The sequence below is a fragment of the Ictidomys tridecemlineatus genome, chromosome 1, assembly GCF_052094955.1.
Source record: "Ictidomys tridecemlineatus isolate mIctTri1 chromosome 1, mIctTri1.hap1, whole genome shotgun sequence".
NCBI classification, from domain to species: Eukaryota; Metazoa; Chordata; class Mammalia; order Rodentia; family Sciuridae; genus Ictidomys; species Ictidomys tridecemlineatus.
The window spans coordinates 10728426-10753598 of record NC_135477.1 but is presented as its reverse complement, the minus strand read 5'-3'; the positions used below and the strand labels follow the sequence as shown (position 1 = coordinate 10753598).

General features: G+C 48.5%; 1 protein-coding gene across 3 annotated transcripts in view; it reads right to left on the bottom strand.

Moving 5' to 3' along the window:
- Rgs10 (regulator of G protein signaling 10) overlaps positions 1 to 19399 on the bottom strand; it is a 31251-nt gene extending 11852 nt beyond the window's left edge. Inside the window, exons 1-4 of one of the 3 annotated variants that reach the window (XR_013435478.1) lie at positions 19272 to 19398; positions 12073 to 12191; positions 10901 to 10987; positions 795 to 938 (exon numbers count right to left, since the gene is read on the bottom strand). Coding sequence is in view for 2 of the 3 variants with exons in the window: in XM_021723349.3 (XP_021579024.1) it covers positions 795 to 938; positions 10901 to 10987; positions 12073 to 12191; positions 19272 to 19278 (357 nt within the window). In the remaining variant the exon portion in view is untranslated. Of the gene's footprint in view, positions 1 to 794; positions 939 to 10900; positions 10988 to 12072; positions 12192 to 19271 lie in introns of all 3 variants that reach the window. The other 2 variants (XM_021723349.3, XM_005320720.5) reach the window with 2 other exon arrangements.
- Between the last annotated feature and the right edge of the window lie 5774 nt (positions 19400 to 25173).

The window sequence follows — 25173 nt, the reverse complement described above, 5'->3', positions numbered from 1 at the left end:
GGCTTGCTTGACTGTGAGGACTGTGCTGAGCTAAGCTGGAAGCTGGTCCCCACCGGCGCTGCCAGGTAACACAGACCTTTTCTTCCTCAGTGAGGATGGGGCCAGCAGGAGTGTGAAACTGGTCTGTCCATGGTGTGGTTAGAACACTTCAGAGTAAGGAAGCATGATATGAACAGTCTCACCTATGGATTCCTGTCTACAATCCCATCCCCTTATCTATTACCACTTAGATTTCTTGCAAAAAAAAAAAAAAATCTGCCAGAACACTTAAAGTTTACCCATTTACAGGTCCGTTTTTAAGCCTAATTTTTCCTGTTTTAAGTGGAATATGCTGCCAAATGTCCACTTTGTCATTATGACCCAGGAGCTACATTCTAAACCAGCTTACAGCACTGGGCCATCGGCAGTTTGGATGTCTGCACAACAACATCAGCAGGTGCCCTGCCACTTGGAGGCTCTGCACTTGCCTTCCAGGTGTCCCCGTTTGTCCTGCCGCAGGTACCACATGCTGCTTGTTCAGTTGGGGTCCTCAAACAGCCCTAGCCTCCCTTCTCACCTGGGTTGCCGAGGCACAGAAAACCCTGCTGTGTGCAGACTAAGAGGAAACAGAGCTCGAGGGAGCGCCCCATGGGTCAGTCCTGACCCTTCACCAGCCAGGGCCACTCGGGGTGCCTCAGCCTGCCCAAGGGGATGAGAGTTTCCAGGGAGCCTGACGCTTGGTGCTGCACTGAATCCTCCAGCCTGGATTGAATGTGGGTTTTCAAACTAAGGTGCCATCAGGGAAGTCGGATTACCTGGTCCTGGAGTTTCTGGAACATCAGAGGGTGCGGTTCTTCCAGGATCTTCTCGTTGAGCCGAGACTGCCCCTCCACGTTGACTTGGGATGAGGCCTTGTTGGACAGAAAGGTCATGTAGATCTCCTTGGCCTTTTCCTGCATCTGGAGGAGACAGAGGGGGCTGTCCATTACCTGCAGACACAGCCCTTCCCTGCCTGAGCCCCTACTCTGCCCTATGGCCAGGCTCAGAGCAGCTGCAGACTTGGGAGCTCTAGCTGCCACTTGGGACCCCCAGGTGGGCTCATGGCAGTCCAGCCCCACGCTCCACCCTACTTGGGTGTCTGTGGCCGCATCTCCAACCATTCAGAAATGACGAGAAAATACCCTGACCCAGAGTGAGCCCTCACTACCATTCAGGACCTGTGATACATCCTCCAAATTAAGGGCTCCTGGGGATCTTATGAAGTCACAAGAAGGAATGAAGCACTGATATATGCTCCAATGAACAAATAAACCTTGAAAACATTATGCTAAGTGAAAGAAACCAGATTAAAGAGGATATGCACCATATGATTCCATTCACGTGAACTGTGCAGAATAGGTGAATCCAGAGACAGAAAGATTAGTGGTGACCACATATTGGGAGAAGGAAGAAAGAGAGAGGACCGCTTGATGAGAATGGTGTTTCTGTCTGGTGATAAAAAAGAGCTCTGGAACTACACAGTGGTGACACTAGTACAACACTACGAATGTACTCAATTCCACTGAGGTGTACCCTTTAAATGTTTTGAAAGGTATAGTGAGACACTGAAAATGGTCAAAATGGTGAGCTTCCTACTAGGTATATTTTACCACAATAAAAGAAGTCAAGGGCCGAGGGTGTAGCTCAGTGGTACAGCACGTGCTTAATATGCGTGAGCCCTGGGTTTAATCCCCAGCACTGAAATAAAGAGGTCAAGGTAAACCTGGTTCACACGCCCACCAGGGATCCAGCCAGCACCTGCTCTATAGGGTACAGACACCTTCTAGGTGACTCCCATTTCCTCAGTTCCCTGAACACCCAGCAAAGTGCCATTTCCCGTAAGCCCCTCTCCTGATGAGGACAGGGCCAGGACAGGTGACAGGTGCAGCAGACTCAGGACACAGCTCCAAAGCCTTCAGTTCCACCCAGTTCCCTGCCCGAGAAGCACAGCGACCTCTGCAGGTGCAGCGTGTCATCCTCCGGGACAGGCTGTGCTGGCTCACGGCCCCGTGAAGTCCCAGTGCAGTCCTGCCAGGAAGCGGAGCCCTGAGGAGTCAGGCAGCGGGACGACAAGATGCCCACCCATCAGCACTGTGGCTGCGCCCAAGCCCAGCTGGGGTGGGAGTGGAACGTACCCCCATGGGAAGGAGCCCGGCTTCGCGGTGAGCACTTTGTCTTCAAAACAATGTGCCTCGTGTTGGGGCTGCAGACCTGCGGACTTCCCCTGAGAGGTCTATTTTCTTTCAGAGAAAGGCGACTTCCTGTGCCCCTGCCTCACCTGCAGCTAAGACAGGCATTTCTCCACGGAAGTCACACCATACCCTGTGGACAAGGCCCCCAGAAAGGGCTCTCAACTGCAGCCTCTCAGCTCCGATTTGCCGAGGGAGGCGAGGAGGCTGGGGGGCCGCCTGGAAATCCGCCTTTCTCTCCAGAGAGCCTTCTGGGGCTCTGCGTACGCTGTGGAGCTTGGCTTAGAAAATTCTAGGCTCTGAAAACCTTCTGGTTATGGAAACCACTCGAAGTCTTCTAAAACTGATGCTTGAAAACAGGGGGAAAGAACTTTTGTGGTTTCAGAGACTAGAAGACCCCGCTAGGCTGCGGCTTGACCAGGGTCCCCTGGGAACGCGAGCCTCACCAGTGCTTACAGGAAGACGGCCTGGGTGGGGGTCCACCCCGCAAGTCCTGGAGTCTGTTCTTTCTTGACTATCAACATAAACAACCAGTTGATGTCAAACTCAGGGACAAGGAGCCTCTTAAGGTAAATATGGATGTTCCAAGGACAGGTCTGGGGATCATCAGCGAGGCCCAGGGGAGCAGCACTTTGTCCTCTGCACCTCTCAAAGACCCATCCGCTCTACGGAGCCGTGCGTCTTCCTCCCACCACCCCCTGCCCTGTCAGGAAGGAACATTTTTGGAAAACCACTTCCTGTTTTACAGCTACTTCACAAAAGTAGAATTTCAGCCTGTCAGATAAGCTGACTCCATGCAGAGCCCTGTGGGCAGAGGGCCTCCCCTTCCCTAGAACACTCACACACACACCACAGCACACACATGCACACGTGCGCACACACTGCCCACGGGAATCCAGGCTCTCTTAAGAACCGGGTCATGAGCGGCCTGAGACTGAGGTGGGGGCAGCAGGCCACAGGGCAGGAGACAGGTGGCAGGTCTGCAGGTATATAAGCTCCAGGACCCAGACTCCCCTCTCCCACCAGCCGCCCCTCCTAGGTCTCAGGGGGTCCTGGACCTGCCTCAGGCCTGCCCCCCATCACATGCCCTGAGGAATGGCCGAGCAGCAGACCTTATCTGAGCCAGGATAGGAAGCATGACCGAAAAGGGAAGCCCCGAGACCGCCGACCACAAGCCGGTCACGGGAAGGCCTGCTGTCCAGACCGAGAACACTGAACAAAAAAGAAGAACCAGTCACTTGAGCTATCTTGGTACATTTTTCCAGAGCTTTGTTAACCCTATTCTGGCTGCTGTTAGGATAGGACGAGGACAGCGGTCCCTGGTGGGGTCGATTTGGGGTCTGTGATCTGAAAACGAGGCCAGCTTCTCTTCCATGGCCCGAGACACGCCAGATCACAGCCTGGACAGGGCCTCTCGCCCCCTGAGGAGACCCAGTGTGCCCAGCTTCCAACACCCCCCCGAAGGTGCTACCAAAGGACCCTGCCTGGGCCTTCCAGGTCGGGGACTGTGGACGGCAATGTCTGCACCTCGGCGAGCTCCTTTCAGGCTCCCCCCGTCTGGGCCTTTCCTGGCAATGCCTCTGCTTGCCCACGATGCATCAAGTGAACTCACTCTCAGACCCAGAGACACCCTCCCCTCAACAGCAAAGCCCTGCTCACCTAGCACAGGGAAGGACGTGGCTGGGCCTGTGGGTTCCTCTCCCTTACTCGGGAAACATGCTGCTATTTGCCACTAGGAACATGAAAATCTGCTTTGCTTCACATCCCCATGACTAATGGCCTCCACGTCCCCAACTTCTATGGAAACATCCCACAAGAAAAGTGTGCGCTGGAGTCCTCCTTCTTCCCTCCCAGCAGCTCCTCTGCCACCAGCCAGCTCAGCCCAAGAGCCCGGACACTCTCTGGGCCTCACACTGGCCCCCCGCCCTGCACACCTGTCCTACCTTCTTCCCTAGCTCCCACCCTCCAATGGCCTCAGGATTTTCCAACACCTCTTTCTTCCTATCTTCTTTGGGCTCTTGCCCCTCTGTCCCCTCCCTAAATTCTGGGGTTCCCCAACTACATGCTCTGCCAAGGTTTCGGCCCAACATTCTTCCCCAGGCCCATGTGCCAACTGATCCCTAGCAATGTGGACAGGGATGTCCCATTAATACAGCAACCTTTTTACCAAGAGCAAGGGTGTCCCTGCCGGTCAGAGGTCCTGCAGCCTCTCCTCCAGGAAACGGACACCTGACGCCCTCTGACACCCACACGGCCCCCATGCTCTCTCTGGCTCTGAACGCACCTCCCATCATCTCATCCCTCTCCATCCGAGACCCCGCCAGAGGCACCATGGGAGATGACGCACAAGAGCACTGGGGGGCCAAGCCACCAACTGTGTTCACGTCGACTTCAGAAAGAGAACGAGGCAAAGAAAGCACTGAGTAAATGATAGGAGAGAATTCCCGAGAACTGGCCAGGAGATGGGAGGAGGTTGAAGGAGGACAGATGGTGGAACAGACAGCAAGAAGAACCAACCCAGGCACCTGCAGGGCTCGGAGGAGGTAACAAGAAGCATGGCCAAGGGCAGGGACCAGGTCACCAGGTAGAAGGGAGAAGGAGGGCAGCAGAAGGAAGATGTTAGTCGCCCAGGTCCTTGACCCCTGCCAACAACCCCAAGCAGTGGCCACCTCCCTGCTCCCTTCCTCCAGAAGATGGGAATTTTTGGGCTGGGGATGTGGCTCAAGCGGTAGCGCGCTCGCCTGGCATGCGTGCAGCCCGGGTTCGATCCTCAGCACCACATACCAACAAAGATGTTGTGTCCGCCGAGAGCTAAAAAATAAATATTAAAAAAAATTCTCTCTCCCTCTCTCTCTCTCCTCTCTCACTCACTCTCTCTTTAAAAAAAAAAAAAAAAAAAAAAAAAAGATGGGAATTTTCTTAAGAAGTTGACTGAGGGGGGCTCCAGACAGAGGCAGGAAGGACGGCAAAGAGGAGCTGCCAAACGGGATTCAAGAGGCTCAGTGATGCCTCAAACACAGACCCCAGCAACCTCTCCCACCCAACAGAGGAACACCTCGCCCTGTGGCCTACCAGGAAGAGACCGGAAGGACCTCATCTGGAGAAAACAAAAACATAAAAGCAGAAAATGAAGGTAAAGTTGAAATCTTCAGTAGGGACCAAATGCCAAATAGATAAAGATAGGAGGAAAGAATAAATAAAATTATGGGCTCAGTCCAGGGATTAGGGTCACCACTGGAAAAGAGACCAGAACCAGTTAGGTGGTGTCCCCTGTGGTCCCAGCCACTGGGCAGCTGAAGAAGGAAGATCCCTGGAGCACAGAAGATCAAGACCAGCCTGGACACCATGATGAGACCTGGTCTCAGGGAAGAAAGGAGAGGACAGAGGAGAGACAAGCCCCCCAAACAGAAGAAGCTAAAAAAAGAAAAAAAAAAGTAGAAGCCATCATCTTAGCAAGGCAGGAGGCTGAGGCAGGAGGATTGTCAGTTCAAAGCCAGCCTCAGCAACGTGGCGAGGTCCTAAGCAACTTAGTGAGACCCTGTCTCAAAATAAATATAAAAAGTGCTGCAGATGCGGCTCAGTGATAATGCCCCCCCCCCGGGTTCAATCCTTGGTATTGAAAAAAAAATAGAAATAATAGCCATAACATGAGAATATTTCCAAGAACTATAAATTTCCATATTAGGAGGCTTTACAAAGTGCCCACAAAATTAATGGACCATGTTCCTTCAAAGCCCCTGATCCTACAGTTTTAGAATACTGGAACATAAAGCAGATCCTATACCATTCCAGAGGGGGAAAAAGCAAAACAAAACAACTTATACATAAAACACTGATGCTGAGAAGCAGGAGTCGATGGAACAGGCTGAGGTGCGCTCCACGGCAGAGCACTCGCCGAGCATGAGCAAGGCCCCGGGTTTAATCTCGGGTACCACCATCACTCCACCAAAAGAAGAGGATGACAGTGGGACAATGTCCTCAAAACTCCAAACCTGAGCTTGGCCAGAAGGCCAAGAAGTGACTGTGCCTGCAAGGTTCTCAGTGAGTTGCAACCTAGAATTCCTCCACATCAGTGAACTGGGAGACACGGAGAAAACTAACAGCGTCACTCCACTGTCCTCACACCTCCAGCTGCCCAGGTCCCTTTCTCAGCTGTTGCTGTCTGTGTGCCACCAAAACAAGGGAATGGTGTGGCAGAGGAGGAACCAGGTCCCGGGCACTGAAGCCTTTACCCTGTGGCACAAAGAGGGCAGAGGTGTGCAGCAGTGGTCAGAGAGCTGTCCCCAGGAAAGCCAGGCTACAGGGACAATCTAACAGCATCAAGCTGAACAATGTGAACATTGGAAGAGCAAAAAATGGTCCAAGAAGGAAAAGGTAAGCCAGGCACCTGTAATCTCAGCCACTGGGGAGGATGAGGCAGGAGGACTGTAAAATTGAGACCAGCCTAAACAAACAAGGGAGGCCCTCAGCAACTCTATCTCAAAATAAAAAGGGTTGTTGATGTGGCTCAGTGGAAAAGCATCCCAGGTTCAATCTCCAGTACCAAAAAAAAAAAAAAAAAGGAAACTATAATAGTAAGCAAGCACCTCTTTGCAAACAATAAGCAATAAATTCTTCATCATAAAAATGTCACAAAGATCTAAGTAAGCAACCCCTGAGCTACCGCAGGAAGAAGCTGTATATAATAAAATAAAAAATAAAAAGAACTGGAGATGTAGCTCTATGTAGAACTCCCCATGTCGGGTGGGAGTGGGGGGACAAAAGTCACATCGCACAGGCTGCGGCCAGAAAGAATGCCCAAACCAGAGGCCAAGGGAGTTCCGGAAAGTGCTGAGGGAAGAGAGAGTGACTCCTTATTATATCCACTTGTGAAGTGAATGAATGTATCTGTTCCAAGGAGCATATGTCACCTTTGAAATTTTCAAAAACACTTAAAAAAAGAAAAAAAGAAAAAAAAACCCACAGGGCTGGGGACTTACAGAGAGTGTTTGCCTAGCCTGAGGCCCTGGGTTCATCCCAGCAGCACAGAAAGTAAATAAATAAATCCCTAAAAACATATTCAGTAATCAGATCAAATGACAGCATTAAACAAAAGAGATAAAAACAACCAATACCACAGGACCCCCCAAAACTCTGTAAACTCTACCATACTGTTAAAATGCAAAGTGCTGTTAGGTTGAAATGCCAGGGCAAGTCACCCTCAGAGCTGTGATCACTAGAAACCTTGCTCCACCCCCACTCTCGGTGTGGTTTTCACAAATCTGTACCAGCTGCCATCCGTTGCAATCCCGGCCACAGAGAGACCGGCCCGCTGTGCTGTGCTGTGCGTGTGCTGACTGACGGATGAATGCATGAAGACAGGGGCAGCCAAAGAACAAACACCTTGTTGGAGTTTTTTCTGAGGTCTGATACGACACAGATGCTGGTCTGTTTCCAAAGCTAGCGATAGCTCCCTAGCTCCCGTGCTAATTCAAGGAGGAAAGGCACTTGAGAGAAAAAAATGTCAACCACAAAGACACTGAATGGGAGGGAGGGGCTTTGGGAGCCAAGTGCCGATGTGACACCTAAAAGGTACAGCAACCACGGGGGCCCCCACGGAGGGGGTGGGACATGTCACCCTCACAATTTTCTAAGTCCCCCGCATGTCCCACAATAAATGCACAGTGTCAGGACCCTACTGAGCGAGGGGGCTGCTTTGCCTGCCGGCCAAGTGACAAAGCAGGGACCCGGGAAGGCAGTGGCGAGCCAGTGCTGCTCCACTATTCGGTGCTTTGGAGAATAAAAGCCCCAGCAGGATGGGATGTGAGTCCAGCCCTCAAACTCCATGGCCACGGCTGAGACTGCAGGGCCAGGGGGCAGTCCTGCTGCCTGCGGAGCCCCCTGAATACAGGAAGTGACAACACACTGTGGTCCAGGCCTGATTCTAGGCGCTCGGATACCACAGGGAAGATGAAGCCACACGACGGAGGGAAAGACAGAGCCAGGAAACCAACAAGCGATTGTACAAGCTATCTGAAGTCAGGGAGTGCAGCATGAGTCAAGTCAAAGGATGAAAAACAGACCCAACAAGGTTCTCTTTAAAATAACCCAGGCAAAAATGGAGATTTGCATCAACCCCACAACTGCCTCAGTTGACTACAGAGATAAACCCTCCCACGCCTCCCTGCTGGGCCAGATGTGATAAGTGTGATTGCGAAATTCAGTTAGGCCCAGTCCAGTGCCTGCGTCCTCCTCCGCTTCTGAAAATAAGAGACTGTCTTACGCTGACTCCCTAGTTTTACTTCCTGTGCTGAAGGACACAGGAGAGAGACCTCACAGGCGGGAGTCAGGGACCCGGGTCTGCTTCCTGGTGCAACAAATTGGGTGGCCTTAGGTGAGCTGCTGCTTGACCTCTCAGACCACATCCCTGCACCTGTGAATGGGAGCAGTCGAGAGGCTCCAGGCAATGACCCACACCAAGCCCGGACACCCCAGGGTCACTGATGCCTCTGTCCTTCCCAACACCAGCTGCTTTCTTAGGCAGCTGGCAGGTGAAGGTGACATTCATGGTACTGAAGTAATCGCCAGGCACATTCCAGGCTTCAGCCTTCCAGAGTCTTAAGATGGGCATCAGGGATGGGGCCTGGGGAGGGGCTGCCCTATCGTATATGCCTCTCTCTAGGGTGTGGACAGGCAGTGCCACCTAATACCATACCTGCCCCCATGGGCACTGAAGTCCTACAGAGGCTTTCCAGGGCCTTGGCATGAGGTGGTCTCCTTGCTGTGGCACCCAGATTCCCAGATGTGGCCACATCTGTCCCCAGCCTCCTCTGCAAACAGAACCCTTCCACCTCCTTGTCATCTTACAGGGTTGGTCTTCCCATATGCTGTCCCGGCTCCCTGGGGACACTATCCCCCACCCCCAGCCCCCAATTCAGGACTCAGCTTTGAGTCACTTCCCCCTGAGGGGCCCCACTGGCCCCCCACTTCCCATTTCTATTCTCACCACACTTGCAAGGTCTCCTCCCCAAAGCAGCTCATCCAGCTCTCCCCTGAGGTATCTCCAGGGCTTCTCAGGATGCCTGACGCTGAGCGGGTACTGCCCACAGTCGCGGTGACTTCAACTGAACAGACGAACACAGAGCAGACGTGCAGGCCATTTGCCTGGGTGACCTGAGCACTGGTTCGAGTCCAGCTTTGCCATGGCACAGTGAGGGGGACCTCAGCTTCCTTGTCTACATTGCAGGTGAGCTGGCCCTAACACTCTAAGAACAATGGGCATCTACTCAGCCCTGATACGGAGCTATGAGGTTGGTTACATCTGTTGCACAGGTCAGCAGGTACTACTGGCCCTGGGCCCTGTCCTGGGTGTGGGGGACAAAGGGGAACCAGGAGCACTCCTGCCCTGAAGAACTCCAGCCCCAAATCTTACCTGTCCCCTCATCTCTCCGGTCCCCTGCGGCCTTCACCACCTACGACGCTCTAGTCAGAGTCGTCCAGAGGAAGAAGATACCAGGAGAAACAAAGGCCCTGCCCAGTGGGCAATTTGTCTTCGAATCTGTCCTCGTCGCTCCAGAGAAGGAGGTGGGGAGGGAAGGCCACGATGCTCCCTCTTGGGGAAAACGTATCTGAGCCTGGAAGAGCTCAGAACACACCAGCGTTGGGCATTTTCCAAGCAGTGGACCACGGACAATGGCAGCTGGCCCCCTGAATTCAGGCTTTTGGAGATGGAGACTCCATCCCTGGCAGCCCACAAGCCACATCTGTCTGTGGAGATGTTTTGTTGGGCAAGCAAGGTTTTAAATTTTTAAAAAATGAGTTCAAATATTTAAAAGTTGGATGATTTCACATAAGACCCCGAATGTCCAGCTTCTCTGGAAAACCAGCTGCAGGGGTGGACAAGAGGGAGAAGGAGCTTGGGACAAAGGGCCCCACAGGACCCCGGGACAAAGAGTAAGCAAGCCCACACCTGAGCACCCCATCATCGAGCTCATGGGGACAGAACAGAGGAAACCCTGCCAGCCACAAGCCCCACACAGGCAGCCCGGGCCCCACATCTGCAAGCCAGCAGCCTCACGGAGCTGGTAGCCCTGTAAACCAGGTCTCATACCCACCGATCTAAGGCCTCCCTCTTAACTTCACCCACCTCCTTTACACCCAGCCTTCAATGGCAGAAAATGCAGCCAACATGGGGAATTAAAGGCTACCTCCAATAAAGAACACACATCTACTAGGAGAACCATCAGACACTCTTGTGCGGGGTGTCTACCAACTACAAAGCACTTATAAAGATATACTAAATAATTGACAATCCATCTGATGAACGCTGTGCTTTTATCACTACTTATCTGCTGATCATTTTACTATGTCCAAAAATGCCAACGTGGCAAACTCTGGGGAAGCATCCTCATGACTTATTCATGAAGAGAAAGATCACACACAATGGCAAACGCTAAAGGACATAAATCATTATTTTTACTCTAAATATTGGCCCATGTGGACAGCTCCACTGAAACGTGAATTGACTCTCTTTTTCAAATTATTAATATTTGATCAACATAAGATACCTAATCAGAAGCTTAAATTTTCCCCCCAGTCTAATATAAATCAGGCTTCTTTAGGCAATTTCAAAATCTATGAAGCAAGCAGCTGTAACTGGATAAGAAAAAGGAAACACATGATCAAGAAAATGATCACAAGGTAGAAAGAAATACCTGCTTCTTATCTTGCAATTTCTTAAAATCTTCACATGCTAGCCAGAACAAAACATTTTCTTCACTGAATTCCTTTTTCAAAAATTCCTATGAATCAAAAGGAAAAAAAATATCATACAGTATTCTACTTAAAAAGAAAAGAAAAAGATGCATTTTCCTTCAAGAAACGATTTGGCAAAAATTCAACAGATGAGGCTGGTTCAATTACCCTTTGAGAGCTCCACCCTGAAAATAAAGAGCATGTTTAATGTTAAAGCTAGAATTTCCTATGCATTTGACCTTAATGGCTTTGACACTGTAGAGAACAATAAAAATGAAGCAGGACTCTACTTGCATTTCTTAGCTGACAATAAATTACCAAAAAGTAAATTAAAGTGGGAAATGTATTAGTTCCTTCCAGCCACTGTTTAAACAAAGTACATTCCTACAAAACCAGGCCCATTTTTTTTTTAAACAAAAGAAAAGAAAACATATTAAGCATGTCTAAAACACTACAATAACGGCTATTTTAAGTTGGAGGTGTGTTTTCTTTCGGCAGCGGCTGGGAAGTTGGTGCGTGGACAGCATTTCGGCCGGGTAGAGGCTTCTCTGACATCTAGATGATGCTCAGTGGCTTGGTATCTGGGACCCAGGAGCCCTGGTGCAACCTGCCACTCTCCCCCTGACAGGGACCCACAGCATCCTGGCCCCACACCTCAAAGACAGACGCTGCTGAGGTTCATTCTCAAAATTCCCATGCGGTCCTCCAACGGGCAGCTGGAGGTCTGCTGGCTGAAAAAGTCAGTTCTAGGTGGCACCCACAATACCCCATCCATCTGCCTCCTCTTGGAGGTTCTCTTCTCCAAAGACACTATTGTCTCTGTTGACATTTCAGAGAGACCTAGGCCACACCTCCCAGGCAGCCCAGAGCTGGAAATTCTCCATACAGACTCCACCCCTGGGCTCAGTACCTTCTCCCCATGGCCTCCCACCCCACGAAAACCAGGGACAGACCACGTGCCCCTCGGTGTCACGCCCTGGCTATCTGTGAGAGCACTGTCAACATGACCACGACAGATGGGAAGTTCTGACTCTCCAGTTGGGACAGTGTTCAAGATCGGCCTGTTTCCCCCGCAAAGCCCTCTAAACCTCATGTGTCACATCGATCCCAATTAACAATGAGGAAGGCGAACCCGGAATCTCTTCACGCCTTCGGGGTCTTCCAGCAGACTCTCCAGGGAGGTTGCCCACTTGGCCGTGGTCTTGAGGCTCTGGTGGCTGCTGCTGGAACTGCCATCACTGTCATGGATGTCTGCAAAGCAAAGTTCAGACCACAGTCAGGGGCCCAAGGACACTGCTGTTCATCTGCACACGGTGGTCACCCTCGCCGCCCCAGCCCACAGATGTTAAGCTGCACGCCAGGCTCTGTTAGGCGCCTGACGTAATGACTCGCTCCAGTGAGACAGGCGCTAGTACTTCCCGTATTGTGCACATAGGAAAACCGAGGCGCAGCAGATGAGGGGCTTGCCACTTTCTGACACATCCACCGGCCAGCTCACAGGCATTCCTAAAATCTCACTCCAGCTGCCTCCCCTACCAGAACCGGGACTCCCCAGCACTCCTCCCCGACCTGCTGCAGGCAGCCATCGTGACTGTGCAGAGTGGTGACTATTCGCAGGACTGACTCCCGCTAATCTGAAAATTCCTGTCCATCATCATCTTATCTATTTGCCAGCTCCTACCTTGTTGCCTGGCATAGAAAACCATGGAGCTGAAAGGACCAGGACCACTGTAAGGATGAAAAATCAAAGGGGTTGCCAAAGTACTCAGAAATCAAGGTAAATAAACTGGGGATTGAACCCAGGGGCACTTTAAGAGTAAGCCACATCCCCAGCCCTTTTAAGGTTTTATTTTGAGAAAGGGTCTCACTAAGTTGGCAAGTCTGTCCTTGAACTTGCGATCCTCCTGCCTTGGCCTCTCTAGTTGCTGGGGTTATCAGGTATGTGCTACCGAACCCAGCTTCATGCAATTTCTTTAAAATTAATCAAAAAAACATATGATGAACAGAATACCAAAGTTTAAACCAAGACAGGATCATTCTTCTGATTTTCCATTTAGACTCAACTTCCAGGATGGCTCAGCATCCCACTGTTACATACTGGTCTTTGTTTAAACTTTTGATATTTGGTTCATCATGAATATTTTTATGTAATTTTAATCTTTTAAAACACTATATTAACTATGGATTCCCTTGAGCCCTGAGCTTTCAGTGCATAGAGTGAATGGGTGACGATTCTGCGTCCCAACGTCTCTCACCAACCGACCCAAGACATTGAAATCTTGTCTTTCTTGTCTTTTTTTAGGGTTGGGGCTGGAACTCAGGGCCTGGCAAATGCTAAGCAAGTGTTCTACAACTGAGCTACGTTCCCAGCCTTTAATATCCCCTTGACCAAAGGAAAGAGGACAAGGGATCTCCACTAAGGCACTGAGGCCACTCGAGTGCAGGAGGAAGCGATAGCACAGACACGTCTCCTTCTACAGGATCCAGACTCAAGGAAAAGCCACTGGGAAGTCACTCTGGTTGGGCTCAGATCCAAAACCCAGCTTGGCAATCCAAACTATAAGACCTTGGGCAAAATTCTGATAGAGTATACCCCTGACCTCTAGGGTGACCCTAAGGATTCAAAAAGGAAGCGCTAACAGCATGTTTCACAATGGCTAGTGGAGAGGATTTTGAATGCTCTCCAAAGAAATGATAAATGTTTGAGGTGGCAGATATACCAACGACCTGATCTCATCATTACCCACTGTATTGAAATGCTACATGGCACCCTGTACAATTATGTGTCAATTGGGGAAGTGCATCAGGGACCTGGGCACATACTTGGGCCACAACAAGCTCTGAACAAGTGTTAGTTCCTTTCTCCCTTCCCTGAGATAATGACCGTAACACTTTTTCCCTAATGACTTTTTTTTTTTAAACTAGAAACATGTTTTTATAAGCAAAGTTTAAATTTAGTAGAAAATAAACTTTTAATTAAGAAATCAATGAAGCAAAAATTTTAAACAATAAGTACTCATCCAAAAAAGGAACAAATAAAGAAAACCACTTTAAGGGATTAATGAAGTCTTATAAATATGAATTGCTACAAATAGCTATTCCACTAAAAATCTTCTTGACCATTCCACTAAAAATCTTCTCGAAGCAGGAGGTACACACCTGTAATCCCAGGGACTCGGGAGGCTGAAGCAAGAGGATCTCAAGTTCGAAACCAGCCTTGGCAATTTAGCAAGGCCCTAAGCAACTTAGTGAGATCCTGTCTCAAAATAAAAAGTAAAAAAGGCTAAGGATGTGGCTCAATGGTTAAGCGCTCCTGGGTTCAATCCCCAATACAAAAAATAAAAAAATTTTTTTGAAGAAAATTCTTATCAAAACACACTGGGTTTAATAGAAGCAGCTTCAAGGATACCTGATGTTCTGTTAGAGTGGAAAACATACACATTAACTGCTTAATCCACTAAGACTCCACCTCCTAGCCCCTTAGGCTGAATAAAATAAAAAAGAACTACAAATCCAGCCAGGACTGTGTTTCAATATGCAGTGGTGATGGAGTACCTAAGAGAGGAATCTATTATTTGGGACAAATTCATTCCTCTAATGAGAAGGAAGTCACTGGGCCACATCACCAAACAGACCTGATGGTTTTCTAAAGTGCCCCCATCCAGTATGTGGATATGAAATGAGCTCCTTGCTCTCTTTATCCCTGCTGGGATGGCAAGCTCCTGAACAGAGCATCTTCCCAAATTTCAAATTCAAAGATCATCATTAAGAGAAATTTCTGCATCAGTTCATTCTGCCAAGCATCCCACTAACTCACTCTTCTGCTCTTTGCCCAGAGAACACAGTCTGACGGTTCACTCCACTTCCCCAGCAGATCCTCTCTTAAGTAAATAAACCCAGACACACAGGATGCTGTTCCAGGAACAACCTCAGGCTGCCCCTGCCATTGCAGAACTACTACTGGGGCTGGGAGTTTTCAACTTTGGTCTGAAAGGATTCCAAAACCTTGCCATTCTTTTCTATAAGAATCCAAACCACAGGGGTTTTCGCTGCAACACTATCTTGAATTTCAATATACACATGGATTCCTATTTGCCAACAGGGAGCCAGGAGAGCTAAGACAGCTAGCCCCAGTGCCACAGTGGCTGACACCACTTTCATTCAGAGGTGATCAAACCTAATATGCTAATCATTTTTGCATATTAGGATTCTACATCAGCTTTCCTTTGAGCAAAAAATCTTATAAACTCAAAACCCACTCATTTGGTCTCACCCTTTATAGACTGGGAATCAAAAGTCCAGAGGGGAAATGACCTGTCCCAGGGGACCTGGCTAAGGAACTGAAGGACAGAATCAGCACTGGGAGCTCCACCTAAGGGAAACTGCCCCTAGCAGGATCACCTCCATGGGGCTGCAGGGTCCCTTAGAACAGAGACAACAGATGGGCCCTCTATTTGATTCTCTCTTGAACTCCTACTCCTGCATCAAGAATAAGGAAATAACATCCACAGTTGATATCATTACAGAAGAGCATGGAATTTTTAGGAATGGAGTAGAAAGCACACCAATGGGAAGCTTCTCTCAGTAGCCATGTTACTGGTTTCCTGGCTTTGGCATCCTGGATAAAGAGAAAGTCCTTCTTGCCTCCTGCCCACTTTCTGCCCCAGAGCTGCCCAATAGGCGTCTCCTACTCCCTAACTATCTATCAGGTTTTCACTTTGCCCAGAAATATTGGTCTGAATTTTTCCTAGACTTCCAGATTGGCTTTCAAGGTTTTGGGGGTTTATTTATTTATTTTAGCTGTTGATGGACACCATACCATTATTTTATTTATTCATTTTTTATTGGGTGCTGAGTATCAAACCCAGTGCCTCACACCTGCTAAGCAAGCGCTCTACCACTGAGCCACAACCCAGCCCTCCCCCGCCCCACTCTTAAGTTTTATGAATGCTTTTGGCTGTGTTCCCCTCCTCTTTAAATCCTTCTTGATTGGTATCAGTATAGACAGATCTTGATAGAGCAGCAGTTGCAAAGGCCATCCACTTTTTGGCGTCTGGTAGTCTATATTTCATAACTGTAGTGAAATATCTGTGGCAGGTTAATTTATAAAGAAAAGCAGTCTACTTGGGCTCATGGTTCTAGAAGTACAAGGTTGAGAGTCATGGCCATTTTGCCAGCAGAATCCTGAGATATCAAGGCATCACAGGCGAGAGATAGGGAGCACACATGTGTGTGTTTCTGCTAGTTTTTCTTCTTTCTTTTCTTAGAAAGCCAAAAGGATTCAATCCAGGGGCTCCACCCTGATGACCTTATTTAATCATAACACCTCCCAACAGCCCCTCCTCTAAACACCATAGTCCAGTACGTTTCCACCTTCTTTTTTTTAAATTTTGTGGTACTGGGGATTGAACCCAGGAGTATTTTACCACTGAGTCACAGCCCCAGCCCTTTTTATATTATTTTTTTTATTTTGAGACAGGGTCTCACTAAGTTGCTTGGGGCCTCACTAAATTGCTAAGGCTGGCCGTAAATTTGCAATCCTCCTGTCTCAGCATCCCGAGTTGCTGGGACTACGGGTGTTTGCCACTGTGCCCAGCCAGCTCAGTTTCCACCTCCTTAATACATCCCAACGGGGATTAAATTTCAACAAATGAACTCTAAAGGACACATTCACACCATCCAAATCAAATGTCTCTCTTTTCCAAATCACTATCCCCAGCCTCAATCCAGTCCATCTGACACTGCCCTAGAGATTGCCCCGAACCCAGGACATCTGTCACTTGGGGTCCACTCCTCAGACTTCCTCTATCTTCGGAAGTGCACCAAGTCAGGGATTCCTGAGCCTCCCGGGTTCACTTTAAAGGTTATTTTCAGTCCAGCAATGTACAGGAGAAATAAATAACCTTGCTCAACAGCAAGCAGGTTACTTCTGAGCTGAGCAATAAGACAATACCAAGATTTCACTGCCGCCCAATTTCTGGCCTTCAGATCCAGAAATTTCCAATACTCTTTTATCCTTTTTCATTGGTAAAAATTTCCTTTCGTTGATTATACAAGAAAGCAGGTTTGCAATGCATACATAGTAAAAAAGTTAGCCATGTTCTCCTAACAGCTTTATGATCTCTCATGCTAATGATGAGCCATTTGTCATAGAATTTGTTTCAATTTTGTCATATTCCGTTTGTTTTGTTTTTAGTCCAGTTGTAAAACATTTGCAATGAACAAAAGTTTTTGAGTTCTATGGGTTTTTTATTTTACCTCCTAGGCTCTTTAAAGCACTTCAGATCTTCTAATTTTTGCATGCAAAATACTAATTTTTCAGTAAATTTATCTTCAGATTAATTTATCATTAGTGGATAACATTTAAAGCTTGGAAGTTGTTTACAACATGTCAGGTTCTGTGCTGAGCTTTTTACCATGGGTCAAATCATTCAGTTCTCCCTAAAACATTCATGAGGTTAACAGCATTGACACTTTGTAAATGAAGAAACAGAGGCACAGGAATTTTCAAGTCTCACTCAGCTAGGAAATGGGAAATCATACTCCAAAGCCAGGCAGCCTGGCTCTAGGGTACCTGCTCTTTCCCACAAGGCTCCATAACTTTATTTGTAATTCTTTTTGAGGTACCAGGAATTAAACCCAGAACCTTGCACATACTAATTAAGTGCTCTACCACTGACCTACACCTCCAGCCCTTTTTAACTTTTTTTAACTTTATTTTGAAACAGGGTCTTGCTAAATTGCCCAGGCTGCCCTGGAACTTAGGATCTTTCTATGCTCCTGCCTTAGTCTCCCTAGTATATTAGATGTGTACCAGTGTGCCCGGCTATTTTTGGTTTTGATTTCTGCTGATCTTCACACTAAGAAAGGCCAGAATGCGGGGCTGGGGATGTGGCTCAAGCGGTAGCGCGCTCGCCAGGCATGCGTGCTGCCCGAGTTCAATCCTCAGCACCACATACAAACAAAGATGTTGTGTCCGCCGAGAGCTAACTAAATAAATAAATGTTTAAAAAGTTCTCTCTCTCCCTCTCTCTCTCTCTGTGTTAAAAAAAAAAAAAGAAAAGAAAAGAAAAAGAAAGAAAGAAAGGCCAGAATGCAATAGTCTTCAAAAGGCTTAAAACAAGTACAGTGGGGAAAATTCTGAGAAAGCTAGGTCCAATTCCATGGAGGGGAAAAAAAAACCAATCGAATAAGACTAGAGTGGAATCCTCTATCACATAAACACAATGTACATACCTTTGCCTTTTACATTTATGTTGTTCTCTGTGGCTTATGACTTCAGTAAAAGCCACTTTTTTTCAGAGACTGGTGTAGCACCTGCAGATGCCTGGGGCAGGTTGCTTGCAGCCTATTTCATAATGCATTATTTATAGATGCTATGATGTCACATCTGAGACTTTCTCCAGATATTAATTCCCTAGAAATCCATACTCAAAAGGCATCTGCAACACTCAGCAGAGCTGAATGCTTCCAGCTTGGATTTCTGCTATTAACCTGCATGATTTCCACAAATATTTTAGTGTGATCTCAATATTCAACAGCAGAGGCAACTTGCATTCTCAAAGGATCTGTCCTAAATATCCCCTAAATTCACAGCATATTAAAGAAAACAAAGTAAACATTCAAGTCAAGCAGAAGGCAGAGATGTTAACCCTCCATTCCAAAGTGGTTTGGTACAACACATACCATCCATGCTCCTTTCCAACACTCTCTACTGTGAAATGAAGTTTCAAGGCAAGTACACACTCCACAAAACTAATTTTAAAACCTCACATCACCTATACCACATCAAACACAGTACATTAAAAAAAAAATCATCCCAATTTAGAATCAGAGAGTCGTTTGTTATAGCTGGTGATCTCCTAAGCCTCCCCTGAAACTGGGTCATGGAAAGACTGTATCTAAATATGACTTAAGTGTTTATCACACCAGTATCTAGCTTCTGAGAACTACCTTAGAGATATACAATGCCCCGGGAGCTGGGGGGCGGGGAGGATTGAAGTGAACTACAGTTAGCAGAAAATTATAATCAAAGTGAAAAAGTTTGAAAATAATCATGACCGCCAGCACCTGAGACAGGAACCCCAGAACAGGCTGCAGAGGGTTGGCTGTACTTAGACAGGTGCTTGGGCCTCAAAGTCAAGTGCTCACACTGCCCTTCAGAGATCACCTGTGCACCTGTGACTGCAAGCACACACACCCGCCCCCCAGCCTCTGCCCCGCCCAGGGCCAGGGACAAGGCCAAGGGTAAAAAAAAAAAAAAAAAAAAAAATTAAAAAAAAAAAAAAAAGGCTGAGAACATCTCCTGAAGGGGTAGGGCCCGTTCCTTACGTTCCATGCTCTGGGGTCCACCAGAGAAGTTCCACGCAGACCAGAATCCCTCTGCCTTCTCAGAGCTGTTTTGAGAGAGAAAGACAGGGCCGCGGGCTCTGGAGCACCCAGGGTCCAAATAAAAAACCAGCCTCAACATCCTCTTTTGAGCGGACCAAACAACAGATGGCCACTGGTTTCCAGTATCCACCAGAGGGAAGGAAACAAGGACGCAGAACTGTTATTTGCAGCCACCCAAGAATCCCCACTTTTCCGGCAGAGGCCCAGAACAAGAAAATGACCATCTCCATATTCATTCTCTAACGACCCAGAGGCCCTGTCCTGGGGCTGAAAATGAAGACCCTGGCATTGATTTTCTTCTCTTCCCAGAAGCCCCCTGCTTCCTCTGGGGCCTGACATGAATGTATAAATGTACCCTCCCCCCCCCAACTCCTCCTCCTTCTCCTTGCTCTGGCTTCAAGTCAAGGTGAGTGACACTGGGGCTGGGGGTGTGGCTCAGTGATACAGTGCTGGCCTAGCACACATGAGGTCCTGGCTTCCACCACCAGCACCAAAAAGGAAAAGAAAAAAGTAAAAAAAAGGTAATTTAATTTTAAAAAACAAGGTAAGTGACTTTTTCCCCTCTCTAGAACCAGAAAGAAAGACCACACCATTTCTTAAGAGCAAGAGCTATGTCTTCCTCAGGGTCAGCCTGGTATCTGGCCCTCATGTATATAAATTATAAACGATCAATATTTCCTGGGGATTGAGCAAAGCTAGGTACTGAGCAGAAGATGGCAGCTAATAAAAACAGCGGACTTAGGTTCCCTAAGCATTTCCTGTATGTAACTCTCCAAACTGCATATTACCTGGAGGTTGGTCCCATCATTGGCCCCATTTTACAGAAAAAGAAACTGAGGCACCAGGAGGTGAAATAACTTGCTACAAAGAAGCAAGCAAGGAAGTGGAGGAGCTGGGTTTCCACCCAGGCTGGCTGGCTGGAGAGCCAGGAGAGCCCAGGAAATGCCAGAAAGGAAAGGCAGCATCCTTTCACTCATGGATCTTACTGTGAATTCAGAAGATGTGGCCAGGATTCCAAGATGGAAGGGGAGGGAGGGAGAAAATAATCATCCCCATATTCATTCTCTAAGTATATATATTTTTTTAATATTTATTTATTTTTTCTTAGTTATCGGCAGACACAACATCTTTGTTTTGTATGTGGTGCTGAGGATCGAACCCGGGCCGCACGCATGCCAGGCGAGCACGGTATCGCTTGAGCCACATCCCCAGCCCCTCTCTAAGTATATTTTAACATGGTAACTGAGCGACTGAATGTGCCCAGACTTGAGTCGAGTGTCCTGGTCTGCCCTTCTGAAAGGGGTGGCTCTGGAAACTCCCAGCCCCATAGTGGCCTCTGCAGCTCTGCAGGAGTTCCTGCACTGTCAGGTACAGAGGACAGAGAAGTGACAGGTTCTAGAGCAGGGAGACCCAGGTTTGGGGACAGGACAGGGGACATCTTTGGGTGACAAAGGCACAGAAGTAGAACTGTCCAGTCCCCCCAGGGACAGAGTGGGGACTGGGGAAAACAGGGCTGGGAGGGAAGGCTAGCCAGAATGAGGGTCCCCAGGCACTAGACATAGTGTCAACAAGGTTTCCTAAGCACTTAGCAGGCCCTCCAGAGATGGAAACTGGCCTGAGAGGGAAATTGTCCCTGAAAGTCTGCAGGGGACTGTTCCACTCTAGCAGACACCTCCTGACAGCTCTTATCAAAGGGCTGCTGCTGCTGCCTGCCTGGGCCCCTGCTCCCACTGCCACCCCAGAGCTGCTGTAGTGGACAGCTATCTGGGGGAAGCACAAGACACTCATGAGAGTATATTTAGCACAGTTCAAACAGCAAGTCCCCAAAGCCCAGTGTCAGGGGGGCCAAAGGGATTACTCAGCCTGGAGAGAGAAGGGGCTTGTTCACCTAGGAAGCACTAGAGAATGGCCAAGCCAGGCACCTGCCTAGGTGTCCAAGTTTTCTACCAGTGAGAGAAAGACACATAAGATCAAACACAGATCAAAGTAGCCAATAAAGCACCAATAGCGTCAGGCTCATGGGTCTGCAGGCTGCTCTCAGTGGGGGGTCAGAGCTGGTTCCACGGACTTAGCTGGCTCCTGCACTGACCTCACCTGGACAAAATATCACCCTCATCCTGACCTTGCTGTACCAGCAGGCCAGACCTTGATCTCCTTGAACCCCCAGGCCCAGTCATTATGGTTCTCCAGGGAAAGTTCCCCAGCTGCCAAGATGCTTCACTGCTGAGTTGCTAAAACAAAGACATTAAATTGTTACAAATACTGTCACCTTTAAATAAAAACGTAAGCCCAGCAATAAATCTCAAACTGTTCCCAAGGGTTTAATGGGATAATGTATAACAGGCCTGGGTGGCCTGCCTGGCAGGGTGGGAATCACTCTGACACAAATCAGGGTAACCTCAGCTTTGCTTCTCAGGTGGGCACACCCCAGTAATCAGCAATACAAATTCTTGTGAGGGACAGGCCAAGAGGACAGAATCCTTTGAGGGGTCCTCACATTTCAGCGGCTTAAAAAGTCAACTGGGGTGCTTGCTAAAAGTGTAGTCTACTTTCCCTGCCTCACCCCGGTCCCCAAGATTGGACTGATAAGTATGCAAAGCTGACTTTTACCAAGACCCCTTCATTCCCACCCAGTTGGTAGAACACACTTTGAGAAACTTCTGAAAAGAGACTAAGGGAATCCCACTTTGGGTCTCAGAATTAGGGGCTAAAGACATCATGTCTAATAAGACTTTGCTGAGCCCAGCATATTGGCACATGCCTGTAATCCCAGCAACCAAGGAGGCTGAGGAAGGAGGATGGCAAGTTCAAAGCCAGCCTCAGAAACTTAGCAAGGTCCTAAGCAACTTAATGAAACCCTGTCTCAAAATACAAAATACTTAAGGGCTGAGGATGTGGCTCAGTGGTAAAGCACCCCTGGGTTCAATTCCCAGTACCAAAAAAAAAAAAAAAAAAAAGACTTTGCTGAAAAGAAAGAAAGGTCTAACTAAAGATGCTTGGGAGGCAGGACTGTAGCCAGGTCCAAATCAGGGGTTCTGCAGGGGTGGATCCAACTTTTGTGGGGTCTGAGCTTATACAATTCAGAGAGCCTCTTTAAGAAAAATAATTCAAAATTACCCCCCAAAATCAGTTCAGGGTCCAGGTGGGCGTGGTGGGGCATACCTGTAATCCCAGCATCTTGGGAGGCTGAGACAGGAGGATTGTGAGTTCAGAGGCAGCCTCAGCAAAAAGCAGGGTGCTAAGCAACTCAGTGAGACCCTGTCTCTAAATAAAATATAAAATTGGGCAGCAGATGTGGTTCAGTGGTCAAGTGCTCCTGAGTTCAATCCCGGGTATAAAAAAAAAGTCAGTTCAGGGTCCAGCAGATCACTTGGCTGGCTTCCCAGTACCTCCTGCAGGTCCTCATTCCTGCTTTCTCACTAGGCTCCTTCTTTTCCTGATGTTGGGGGGTGGCCAAACTGGAGGGGATCATGTCCTTCCCCAGGAGGGGTGAAGACTTCAAACCTAAACTTCTAAGAACATCAGGCAGTTGGAGGCCAGGTATCCATGTCAACCCCTGATGGTTAGCTGCTGACCTTTCTATCATCAACCACACTTTGATGGGCTTCAGTTGGGCTTCCTTGTACCTGCTCCAGGTTGCTAAATCTGCCTTCAGTCTTTTTGGAGTCAACCTGGCCACATGCAAAACACAATGAATTCACATATCTCCCATGATTCAACGGTTCTATTTTCGAGTCTTCAACTCAAATGCGACCCAAATCAATGAACAACCCACTCGGGGATATTCACAGCAGCTCATTTATAGCAGGAAAAGAGAAAAGACAGAAACTCATAACTATTACACATTTATCATGTTCTCAGCATTGTCCCAGGGGCTTCACATGTTTTAGCATATATAAGCCCACAGTTTTATGAAATCCACTTTCCAGATGGGGAAAATGACCCAGAAGTATGCTGGTATATCAACTCTCCAAGGAGGAAAAAAAAAAAAGCCTTGATTTTTAGCATTTGCTTATTTTCATAATGTAAATATCCCGCCGCAGCTAATTTCAAGTAACCTATGGTGTAGCAATTAGTTCCTATGTTTTCTGAATATTTGGTAATTGGCTCTTGCAAGCCAGTTTCAGCTGGCTACAGCACATCCTTGAAATTGCAACACGGGAGGTCTAGCGACTTAGCTCAAAATTGATGAATGATAGTCTGGGTTAGAAATAGGAGTTTAACTTTGGAATTCAGGCTCTGATCACTACTCCATGGGCCTATGCTGACAATAGGGAATGACTACCATCAACACCCACAAGGGAATCCTTAGGCTCACATGCAACACTGAAAGACTTTACATTACCACTAACACTAATGGAGCACTTAGAATGTGCTGGGCAACAATGTAAGATCTTTACAATAACCCTCTGAAGTCCAATTTTTTTTTTTTTAATACTGAGGATTTAACCCAGGGATGCTTTATCACTGAGCTACATCCCCAGTCCTTTTTAATTGTGAGACAGGGTCTTATTGGCCTAGAATTTGTAATCCTCCTGTCTCAGCCTCCCCTGTTACTGGGATTACAAGTGTGCACCACCACCCCGGCTATGAAGTCTAATTTTATTACAGCCACCCTAAATACTAAATGCAGTGATCTGCATAATTTGATTGGGGGCACATGCTTAAGGAGAGGGGCAGCTCCGATTATTTCTATTTTGCAGTTTCTTATTCTGTACAAAGTGGTTGCACAGCTATGAATTGGTAGAGGTGGGGGTGGGATACCAACCCTGCCATTCTGGTTCCAATGTCTTATCTCATAACTACATACAATGTTAGGTAAAAAGAGGAAACGGACCAACATGCACAGACTCCCAGAAGTATGCAGAAGTGAACCTGGAAATGAGCAACGCAGGAAAACCTGTGAACTCCTGAGCATGGGAGTCAGACAAACCTGGGTTTGGAAGATCTCCATCACCTAAGTGTGAAGTGAGGCACGTTACCTAACACTCCTGGCTTCAGTTCCCCCTCTCATGGGGCTGTTCTAAGGGTAAAAGGAGAAGCCACAGAAGGTAGTGGACATAGCCTCTGGCCCACAGTAAGCGCTCAGAGGGTCCTAGCTATTGATATGAATCAAAAGAATAAAAGGACTGAATGAGGGGCATGGTTTCATCTCCACCGTGTGTTCTTTATCTCATCAAGTTGCCACAAATTGTGGCTTAGACTAATCCAGAGTGATGGCCAAGGTGAATACTTTGTCATGTCAGGACTTCCTGGCGTGGACCACGCAGGTGTACCTGCTCCATCCTGTTATTCAAACACCTTCGTGGCCCCACTTTTTGGTTCCGCGCTGTCGCAGAACCGCCAGCCCCGGCCCGGCTGCTGAGTGGGCTGCGTGAGGTCCAGCCCTGCCGCCTCCGGGCGTGCGCGGGCACCCTTCCCACCAACGCCCACGGCGGAGGCGACGGACTCCACAAAGGGAAGCCCGCCCGCGTTCTGCTTTCAGAATCTGGGTCCCACACTACCTCCGAAGTTTGGGGGTGTTTTGGATCTCCTTTTTCTCCCAGAACATCACTAAAAAGAAAACTGAAGTTGTTCCCCTTTCTGCCAAACTTCCTCCCCGGGGCGTCTCTCGAGGCTCAGCGCTCCCGCAGCAGCGGGGACCTCGGGGGCACGAATCGCAGCAGGGAGAAGTGCCAAGTCGGCCGGGGCTCCCGTCGGGGCGGCACCGCCGAGCCTCGCCCCAGCCCAGGACGCAGGAAAGGATGCCCAGCGGGCAGCGCCGTCCCAGCCCGCCGCTCGCGGTCCCTTCCCGCGCCGCGACCCCAGCCCGCCGGCCCCGGGAGCCACTTACCTGACGGCG